Source organism: Oxyura jamaicensis, chromosome Z (assembly GCF_011077185.1).
Source record: "Oxyura jamaicensis isolate SHBP4307 breed ruddy duck chromosome Z, BPBGC_Ojam_1.0, whole genome shotgun sequence".
NCBI classification, from domain to species: Eukaryota; Metazoa; Chordata; class Aves; order Anseriformes; family Anatidae; genus Oxyura; species Oxyura jamaicensis.
The window spans coordinates 39,858,549-39,868,998 of NC_048926.1; the positions used below are offsets into that span (position 1 = coordinate 39,858,549).

The 10,450-nt window shown below is 45.2% G+C and overlaps 1 protein-coding gene across 2 annotated transcripts in view; it reads right to left on the reverse strand.

Annotated features, from left to right (window-relative positions):
• The window catches only part of MAMDC2 (MAM domain containing 2), a 63,456-nt gene extending 54,572 nt beyond the window's left edge, over positions 1 to 8,884 (reverse strand). The window contains exons 1-2 of one of the 2 annotated variants that reach the window (XM_035310273.1): positions 8,721 to 8,882; positions 8,494 to 8,607 (exon numbers count right to left, since the gene is read on the reverse strand). In XM_035310273.1, the coding sequence (XP_035166164.1) occupies positions 8,494 to 8,607; positions 8,721 to 8,751 (145 nt within the window). In that variant the 5' untranslated portion in view covers positions 8,752 to 8,882. Of the gene's footprint in view, positions 1 to 8,493; positions 8,608 to 8,720 lie in introns of both variants that reach the window. The other variant, XM_035310274.1, reaches the window with a different exon arrangement.
• Between the last annotated feature and the right edge of the window lie 1,566 nt (positions 8,885 to 10,450).

Consider the following 10,450-nt stretch of genomic DNA (forward strand, 5'->3'; position numbering starts at 1 on the left):
AGAACTACAAATAAAAAGAGCAAAAAGTAGAAAGGAAGGCAGGAAGGCAGGGAAGAAGGCAGGGAGGAAGGCAGGGTGAAAGGCAGGCAGGCAGGAAGGCAGGCAGGCAGGCAGGAAGGAAGGAAGGAAGGAAGGAAGGGGAACACAAGACAAGTAATTGTCATTGCTTTTGGCTTATTTTTTCAACAGGTTTTTTAAAGTTTCCCACTCAATAACATTCTACATATGACTATTAGAGCATTTTCAGGATGATTCTGTTACAATTCTGCACAGAATCTAAACCATACACAAATGAACAAGTTTCTTCTTTGTTCCTAGTAGAAATACTTCTGAAACAACTGTGGTAACCCTTCCATGCAAGTAAAAACTTATTTCCTCACTAACTACAGACCTTGACCCATGTTGACTCCACAATTTATTGTGGAATTTGAGAGTTCTGAAAATACTTCCCATTCCCTCCAAAAAATGAACTGGCAAATGGTTGGCTTTCCTCTTCTTTTTCAAGATAATTACCTATGTAAAGTAATAAGCTCAGTGACCGCAAAGTGGTTTATACTGCCTGTCAGCAGTTTCACAGATTGCCTGTATATAAAAACTCATGCCATGCATGTACCCTGAAACTGCTAGAAAGAAACTTTACTTAAAATTGTTTAAATCTTACATTTTTTCAGAAAACTGAAAACATTTCTAGCTGTTTTCAGCAAATGAATTTACAGATTTGTGTATGCATTTTGTCAGTTTCAACAATATGTATAAGGTCAACATCCGTCCAGTTTCACAGGAGGGGATCTCAGGAGATCACTGGGTCCAACTCCCCTGCCAAAGCAGGTTCCCTAGAGCAGGTTGTCCAGGTAGGCATCCAGATGGACCTTGAATATCTCCGGAGAAGGAAACTCCACAACCTCCCTGGGCAGCCTGTTCCAGTGCTTTGTCACCCTCGCTGCGAAGAAGTTCTTTTGCATGTTGGTGTGGAGCGTCCTGTGCTCCATCTTGTGGCCATTACCCCTTGTCCTGTCCCTACAAACCTCTGAAAAGAGGTTGGTCAAATCCCTCTGTGTCTCACACTTAAGATACTCGTAAATATTGATAAGATCCCCTGTCAGTCTTCTCTTCTCCAGGCTGAACAGACCTAGGTCCCTCAGCCTTTCTTCATAGCAAAGATGTTCCAGGCCCCGTATCATCTTTGTTGCCCTCCGCTGCACTCTTTCCAGATCCCTGTCTTTTTTTTGTACCGGGGAGCCCAGAACTGGACACAGTACTCCAGCTGAGGCCCAACCAGGGCAGAGTAGAGGGGGAGGATCACCTCCCTTGACCTGCTGGCCACGCTCCTTTTTATGCATGCCAAGATCCCATTGGCCTTCTTGGCCACCAGGGCACACTGCTGGCTCATGGCCAACATGTCGTCCACCAGGACCCCCAGGTCCTTCTCTTTCATATCTAGTTTATTACAGAAGCTGAAAATATATTGTTTATATGTTCTTAAAATATATATATAATCATTATATTAATATTAATACATTGACATATTTTATTAATACAGTAAGATCTAATATTCCTAGTAATGGAGAAAAAAAACACACAAAGGTAGACAAATTTCCTAATACTGGTCTTTATCCTTTCCCATCAGTCAGCCACAGCAGCTGTGATTTCAGGCAGGAAGTCATGCCTCACCCTCCAGTGTTGCACTGAGACAAGCCCAGACCCTGCAGCCCTTAGCACAGACTCTGGGCATGGTCACCTTGCCCGCACACGCAAGCTGCTGTGGTGTGGCACTGGTCTCTCTGGGCAGGTTGTGCAACCAACACACACACTTGCATTGTAACATAGAGCTAGCCCAGGTAATGTCCGAATGACCTGGTCTCATACGGTGTGGCTAGTTTTTCATGTCTACCCGCAGTGTTCAGACACGTGAAGATGCAATGCAGTTTGTAATACTCATGGTTTATGTTGTTGCATTGGTGGTAGAGAACCATACATGTTGTCCCATCTTAGTAGTGCACAAACCTTCTTACCCAGAGGGAATCAGTTTTCCTCCGGGTTTGCATGCCAGTTATTTTTTCGACAGAGTTGCTTTGACCTAGATCACATCTCCTAAACATTCTTTTGACCTCATCCAGTTTTTTGTTTTCCCCCCCCCCCCCCCAAATTCTAGTAGTATATTTTACCCATTTTCAGTTGTTTCCAGGCTAAGTAAAGTCTAGCCCATTGTCAGCAGTTGCAGGTATATTCAGTAAACAAGATTTTTTTAACAGCTGTCCTCCCTCTCTTGTCCTCCACAGCTCAGTGTAAAATGCACTAAAATAGTTCGTTGATTCTCCAAGTGCTGAATCACTAACAGCTGTAAGCGAAAATACACTTCTGAAGACATTTCTGTCCTGTGGAGGAGGAGGAATGCTCTGAAACTCATCTCTCATGCAGTGATTCACTGATAACAACTTAGGATTTGTTTGTTCTCCCATGAAAATGGAAAGCCAAAACTTATCAAAAGTCTCATGCACAGCCAGCTGCTGATGAAGACCTCCATGAATGTGAAGTACGTTTGGCCATCTTTTTCCACAAGATGAGCAAAAAGTATACTAATAGCCATTATTTGGACACAGTCCAACATAAAGCTATTACTCAGAAGCCAAGGACAGGAAGCTATACCTGGGTGAGCAAAATGTCAGATGTCCTACTCATGTCTGCAGGACAAGGGTGTGGCTGAAACAAGGCTGAATCCTACTCATCTATAGTACTATTAATCTGCTGTTGACAGACTGAGCAAGAAAATTGGAAAAAAAAAAAAAAAAAAAAAAAACTGTGTCAGGTCTTCAGGTTTCTCTGCTCTGCAAGGTGGCATTCAGCGAAGAGATGCCCAGGCTACATGTATGGGGACACAAAACAGCAAGCTCACATGGCAGGGTGGATTTACCAGCTGAAAACCTTGCCAGTGAGCTAGCATATGGCATGCCATCCTGGTGCTGCTGCAGCTAGGTACAAGCTGGTGCAAGTCTCCCTAAATTACCCTACTTTACTCCCAGTTACACTGGGACACATGAGGCCACTTGTCTCATCTGAGTGTTTCATAAAAGCAGAGATATTACAGAGACACCTTAAAATTTCATACTGCCCCATGTACAGGAAAGTACAGCAGGTAGATGTAAAGAAAGCTGACACTGCTGATGTGCCAATATATCTGCCAGTGGGTCTGTAGATGAGCAAGAGGTGGCACATATCAGACATGAACTGTGTTTGCTGTGCAGCAACATCTAGGATCACTACTAATGACATGTTTCATTACTCCATGTGTTGCATCCAAACGATGTGGCATTCAGGATAACAGAGAAGAGGTCAGAAGAGGTCAGTTTTAAGTCATACAGCACAGCTGTGAATGCAAGCTATTTAAATGGTATGTGCACCATGATTAGAGATTTTGTACACTGCTGCTCTCATGCCTGGGTTACCTGATGCCCTGAAAGAATGGTCTGCCTCTTGAAATTATTTCCCTCAAAACCATTTTAAAGTATATCTCTATGACAAGTATGTCCCAAAAGGCAGTGTCAGTTTCCTGACACTGTTGCTACAGATGTTGCTAGCTTACCTGCTTACAGTAAACCGTTACCTGACTGATGCTCATTTAAAGTATATCACAGAAACAGAACCTTGGACTGGTGCAGCAAAATGCAGGGGCAACTTATGGAGAAGAAATAAACACAATTTATAAGTACATTGTAATTTTTTACATATTTTTTTTCTGAATGAAAATTTTCTTTTAGGGATGAGGCTTCTTTGGAGTACTGCAGAAAGAGAAAATGTTAGTCCAAAACTCTGAAGTGTGTGCTATTAAAAATGCATCCATGGAAACATGAGATTTGAAGTAATTTACACTTCCAGAATTTAAAGAGGAAAGCAACACACACACCAATGTCTATATAGAGCAGTCAATGAGCCTAAGAGATGAATTATGGCTGTATCAACTACCAGTCACAGCCTCGGTGGCTCAGTGCCACATAGCTCACTATACATCAACAGTGAAAACTGTTTGACAACACTCCACAGAAGAGCAAAAGTGATAAGGAGACAACTGTACAAAAACTACTGACACTACTACTAAAATAGCTCCAGGTCTGCTGCAGCTGGCAGCGCATGGGCACATTTAACAAAGATCACCTGCTTTTCAGAGCACTTTGCTGGGTTAAAAAAGCTCTCTTCCCTGTGGTTTGCAGGGGTAATAGACACATTTCTTACCTAATGCTTAAATCCAGGCAAGCAGATGTAGCACAACAAACGCTCTGAGGGCAAATTTGAGCTGACAGCCCAAATACACATTACTGCTTGTACTATTAAAATGGTCCCCATTAAAATAAAGGAAGACTGAGAACAAAACATACCCACAGACACAGGCACACAAAATACTGTGCAGCTATTCTTAGCAAAAATATAAGCAGACTGTCCAGAGTCACAAAAAAGATGTGCCTTGGTTATTGTGTCTAATTAAACTTATTTACAATATTGCTGTGAGCAGGACGTTCTTACAGTCAGGTTATGGCTTGCTCTGTGCTGGGCAGAGGTGGGAGGAAAGTAAAAAAGGCCAAGCCCTGCAGAATGGCTGGGACAGGCTGAAGACAGTGTTTTCTGCTCCCATTTCAAGTGGGTCTGAACATCTTTACTTACTTTACTACTTTGCTCTGGTTTATTGTCCATTACATATGTTATCTTCCTGTGTTTTAAAGCACAATGAAAGAAAGTAGTCTTATGCTTGGTAAAGAGGATCATTACATTTACAAAGGACATGTGCCTTCTGAAATACTACCTGAACTGGTTAAACAAAATCTCAAGATCATTTGATGAGATCCTACTGCATAAAGTTTTACACTATGCATTAAAAATAACTATGTCTTTCCCTCACAACTGATCTCTAATTCTGACACATCCACTGCTGACACAGAAGTGTCTGTGGAAGCTGGCCACTATGCTTCTGCAAAGCTCTATGCCCCAGCATAACTGGGCATGAACTCATGCTAAATTTACCCATGGATGTTTGTGGTAAGTGGCATAGTATTCCAGCTGTCCTAAAATAGCACAGCGGTGATGAATGCAGATCTGCTTTCTAAGTTTCTCATCACTTAATTGACTCCAATGAGTTTTTTCACTGTCTTATACTTAGGGTTTTTTATTACTATTTTTACTATTTTTTTTGGTACATGAACTTCCTGTTCAGAGGACTCGTGAGTGAAGAAATATTTATGCTAGAATGGGATCATACCTACTCCTCTGAAGATAAAATGGACCGCTGACATCTTGGCTTATCTATACTACTAAGTGACTTAAAGTCTTCAGAATTTATTGCTCCATCCATCATACGTGCACATTCATCTGCTGCTCATCAGGTTTCAGATCCATGCTTTATGTGATGCAGCCCTTTACCAGAGCCCCAACATCACTGTGCTTTTGTGTAGCTGGTATCCTACAAACACCCCCCTCATGAAGCACACCATGTTTGCATGGGCTTTCCCCATTCTTCCCACAGTGTACACTGAAAGCAGAACTAGCACATTAGGAAACATGCTGCCACAAGCATGATGCTATATTTACCCAGCCTGGGCTTCAGACCTCAGCTGGGCATGCCTCTCAGTCATAGGTAAACTTGCAAGAAACCTTTATCCTCAGCTATTTCTAATTTTTTACATTTTCCTTTGCACAGCGATTGTCTGCTAAAAACTTTTACCATTCTGAAATGTGAACACCAGAGATGTTGGCAGATGACTGACTCAAAAAGCTAAGAGCTAAAGAGAGTATCTTGATGGTCAGACTTGAAGGCCCTTTTCCTGAAGACCAACATGAGAGAGCATGAGCTTACAGAGGGTTTCAGTGAAGCAGAAGTTTATGTGAACACAGATCCATTGGACAGATACTAAGGTAAGATGTCCTAGTCATTTCTTGTGTAGCTCGTATCCTACAAACACACCCTTTGTTAGGGCCTGATTCAATAAGTAAAGCAGAAGAGATATCCATTTTAGCATTGAGCATTTTTGCTTTTTTGCACTTACACTAAAATGGACCCTTGAAACTCAATCAAAAACAGGTGTCAAAACTTCAGCTAAAAAAAATAAAATAATAATAATCATCAAAATCTTTCCAATTCTATAAACTATACTATTAAACAAAGATCTCTTTCCCCATTACTATCAGAATACTAAAGAGAAGCCAGAGAAATTCATAAAAAAAAAATAAAAATAAAAATAAAAATAAAAACAGCTCCACCTTAGAAACCTGCTGCTTTTAGTGGGAATGCACAGCTGTAAACAAAAGCAAAATTCAGCCTCCTACTTCCTATCTGTGCCTGGCTGTTCACAAGATACTGGCTTCCTTGGCAACAGGGCAAAAAACTTTCAAGTATGGAGTGGAAATTTCTGGGCAGGATTTTAGTTATATTTACATCATCTTGACAGTTTGGCACAGGACCACACTACTGAGAGATTTATAAGATGAAAGAATTTACACTGCGACTCAGATAATCCCTAGAAGAGATTTGCTGTATATAACTATATTCCAAATGATATTTTAAAATTATAAGACGATTTTGAAGCAACGCAAGGAGACGTGGAACAATTCAAAGCTAAGCTGCCACTCCTATCCTCAACTTCCTCTGTTGTACCAGCAGATTGCCACATGCACATACACCGACCTGCAAGTATCAGAGCCTGGCACTACCAAAAGAAGCACAGCTTTACTAAGTAAAAGAGTAAAAGAGACTTGGTTTGCACACCTGCCACATAGATCTGCATCATTTGGATTTACAGTTACGTGAATGCATTTCCAAAGAGGATAATACTTTGTGTGCCAAATGTTTTCATGGAATGACATGCTATGGTTAAATATCAGACTGAAAAAAAAGGGTTTATAATGGAAACACTGACAGACCTATACCGATTACGAGTGCTGGTACACCACATGTCCACCCAGAGCATGACAGTTCAGTTACATCTGTCTGAAAAACAAGATCTACAGTGACAGAAGCTTAGCAGTAGTATTGGCCTCTGGTATGCTGATGGTCAGACACAAGAAGCAAACTACAACAACCGAAGTACGGTTCTGCAGGCCAAAAAAATGCCAGCTGTTGATGATCCAAACCTCTGACAAAAATTCCCCGTTTTCTGAAGCACTGTAGCATGAATGGGCACAACACTGTGCTCACTCGTCTGTGTCGGTACCACTCCCAGCGTCCCACAGCCCCGTGGAGCTGAACCAGTACCACGACCATGTGGCTTCCCATTAATCACAAGCAGTGCTGCTGCCAAGCTGGGTGGCTTGAAGGGAGATTAAGTTAACAGGCACAGTAGGGAAAGCAGAGATGGGCACTAAATTTTCAGTAGTATCCTCAAAAGTGCAGGAAAACCTACACGTCTTTAAATAAATGAAAAGACAAGAATTATTTTAATGGGAAATTGAGACATCTTCACAGCCTGTTCGAAGCTGGCACTCTGTGGCCATTCCCAAACACTAATGACTAATGGTTAGGCGATTTGCTTTGCGTATGTGGAGACTGGATGCAAATTAAAAAAAAAAAAAAAAAAAAAATCTCATTATAAACTGAGTGACAAGTAGAATGACCTGGACCATCCTGCTTTGAATGGCACACTGACAAGGAGTGAAGGAGGGTGTCTACCTATTGTGTACCTATACTCACCCCTTTGTTATTCTTGGTGCCTGTTTTGGAGCTTAGGAACATTTGAAGACCATAATTCCTTTTACTGTATGAAAGCAAGTTTCATTTTATGAATGACGTTATGGGTATAAAATAATCAAACCAATTTAAATAATAATAATAATAATACCCAGTTATAACCACATTGTGTGTATATTTGTCTAGTGCCTTCTCTGCTCACATTGATTCTGTCAAAAGTAGGAGCCTACACTAAAATCTTACCAGGTAAGGGCTACAGTTGCAGTGAAATTCTGTGTATCACCTGAATTTTGTTCCTTTGAATGGCAGTCAGTCTCAATAAAGTCTAACACAACTTGAAATGGTAATGCACATGTTTCCTGTTGAAGTGTAGGTACCATAAAATGGATTAAAGCCTTAATGCTGTAGGGATACTGTTCACACAGGTTGCCTTTTGCCCTGAAAATGCTCCCACTTCTGGAGCAGAGCCCAGCATACACTTAGGGAAAAGCAGCGCTGCCCACTGGGAATTTGACAGGTGTGTGGGGTTTGGTGGTGGTGCTGCTTTGTGTTTTGCTTTTGGGGTTTCTTTCAGGTCTCTGATAAGCCTCCTGTTCCCGACGGGGACAGAGAGCCGAGGGAGGGCTGTTTCAGAGGCATCCCGCGGGAAGCGGCAGCGCGCACCTCCCGGGGCGCACGGCGACACGGGGCGAGCGGGAGCGCGCACGGGGGCGAGCGGGGACCCGGGGCTTCCCCGGGGGGGCTTCCCCGCTCCGGCACCGCCAGCGGGGTGCCGGCAGCGCCCCGAGGGGGAGGTCAGCGTGCCGGGGTGCCGGCGGCGCCCTTACCTTCGCCGTGCAGCGCCCAGGGCAGATGCGCGAAGTCCCACTCATATCCGCAGGCGCTGTCCTCAAAGGCGCACGACCCGGGCGAGAGGAGGGCGGCCCCGGCCAGCCGTAGAGCTGCAAAGGGACAAAGCCAGCCCCGATCACGGCACGGCCGGCTCGTGGGGGGCTCAGGCGTCGCTCCCCCCTGTGGGCAGCACCCCCCAGACCCCTGCCCGGCCGCCGCTTACCGTGCGCGGCGAGGAGGCAGAGCCGCAGCATCTTCGGCGCCGGGGGAGCCGGGGCTCGCGGCAGCGGCGGGGCGGGAGCGCGGCGGGGCGGGGAACGAGCGGGGCGGCGGCGGGACCCAGCCCCAGATCGGGGCGGGGAGGCTCGGGTCGTGTCGGGGATGAGGGAGCCGCAGCCCCCGGGGGGCGACCCGCTGGGTGGAAGCAAGGTCCGGGGGGGGAGTGTGGGGGGGGTGGTCCTGTTTTTCGGACACCGCGAGCGGAGCCCGGTTGTGCCTCGCTTTCCTCCCCGCCGGATATTTATGCTGCTCGGTGCGGTGCCCCCTCGCACCCGTGTGCGGAGGACAAAGAGGCTCCCACCCCCTGTGCCGCCCCGGCCCGCCCTGCCCCTCTGCTGCCCCGCTGGGCTGGCCGCCCCTGCTGGTACCCCGCTCATCTGGGACCTCCGGGCTGCGCAGGGCTCGGCAACCTCCGCCTCTGGGCTGTCCCCGTCGGGGAAAAGTTTCCTCCTCGCCGCCACCCCGAATTGCCCCTCTCTGGCGTGCGCCCCGCGGCTCTCACCTGCACCCGGCCACGCACTGCTGGGCACACGCACGGGGCTTTTCTTCAGCCCTCGTGGAAAATGTGCTGCCTGCACTGCAGCCTGCACAGGCTGCTTCAGTTACGTGGCTTTTATTTTTCTTACTGTCGGCAAATTCCGGCGTGCAACACCAATTTTAAGAGGCTCCGAGCAAGGGCACTTGAACCCAGTAAAAATATCTCCTGCACCTGGTGATCCCTAAATGCATCCCTAAATAACTGTCACGTAGCCTCTAATACAGTTATAAAACCATTCCTGAATCCCATGCGGTATCTAGAGCCTTTCCCCTTAAATTGACAGAGGCACTACGTTCAAATAACCACGCTGGTATCTTGCACAATGGCTCCAGCCCTCACACAGTTCACGCTTGAATAATCCCTCCCTACCTCTTGAATAATCCCCCTCATATATGTTCTGTTTTAAAAGCATGCTTTTGAACCCAGAAGAACAGACTTTGTGCTCGCATGGGTAGGACACACCTGCTTGCTTTGGGGAATGGTTCATGGCCTATTTCATAACAAACATAATGATATTCAATGTTTTTTGTGCATGCAGGAAGCAGGTATCTAATTTTCAGTCCTTCCATTGTAAGAGGACTGGAGCAGCACCTACCCTGGGGATCACCATTCACAGTTTAGTTTTGATTTTGCTGGGTATTAATTAGTGCAATCCCTTCAGTTTCCCACAGACAACTTAACAGTGCCTGCATCCCTCATCCATTTGTTTGAACAGTGGCATTCTACATTTTTTTGCTCAACTGGCTGGGTACCACTGCATTTCCTGCACAATTCACCTTCCAAAAACTCTTTGTCCCCTTTCCTTCCCTGTAGGGGCCAGGACAGTGGCAGCGCCCTGGTTTCCTCTGCTGTGTCATTTACCTGTACACTTTGCACTATTTTTGATACTTCTGTAACACAGCATTTACAGTTATTTGTTTAGCTTTGCCTAGAATCCAAATATCTAAACTTTATCCATCCCTTCAATCATGCTTCTCTGCCAGCATCCCAGGCAGAGACCGTGTGTGTGCAGACCTGAGCGCCCACAATAAAATCAGGAAGTTATTGTGATGAAACACTTCCCACTTGAGCAGCAACACACTTGCAGCGTGTGGAAGTGGTGTGTCCAGAAACAGACTCCAAATACCCACACAAAC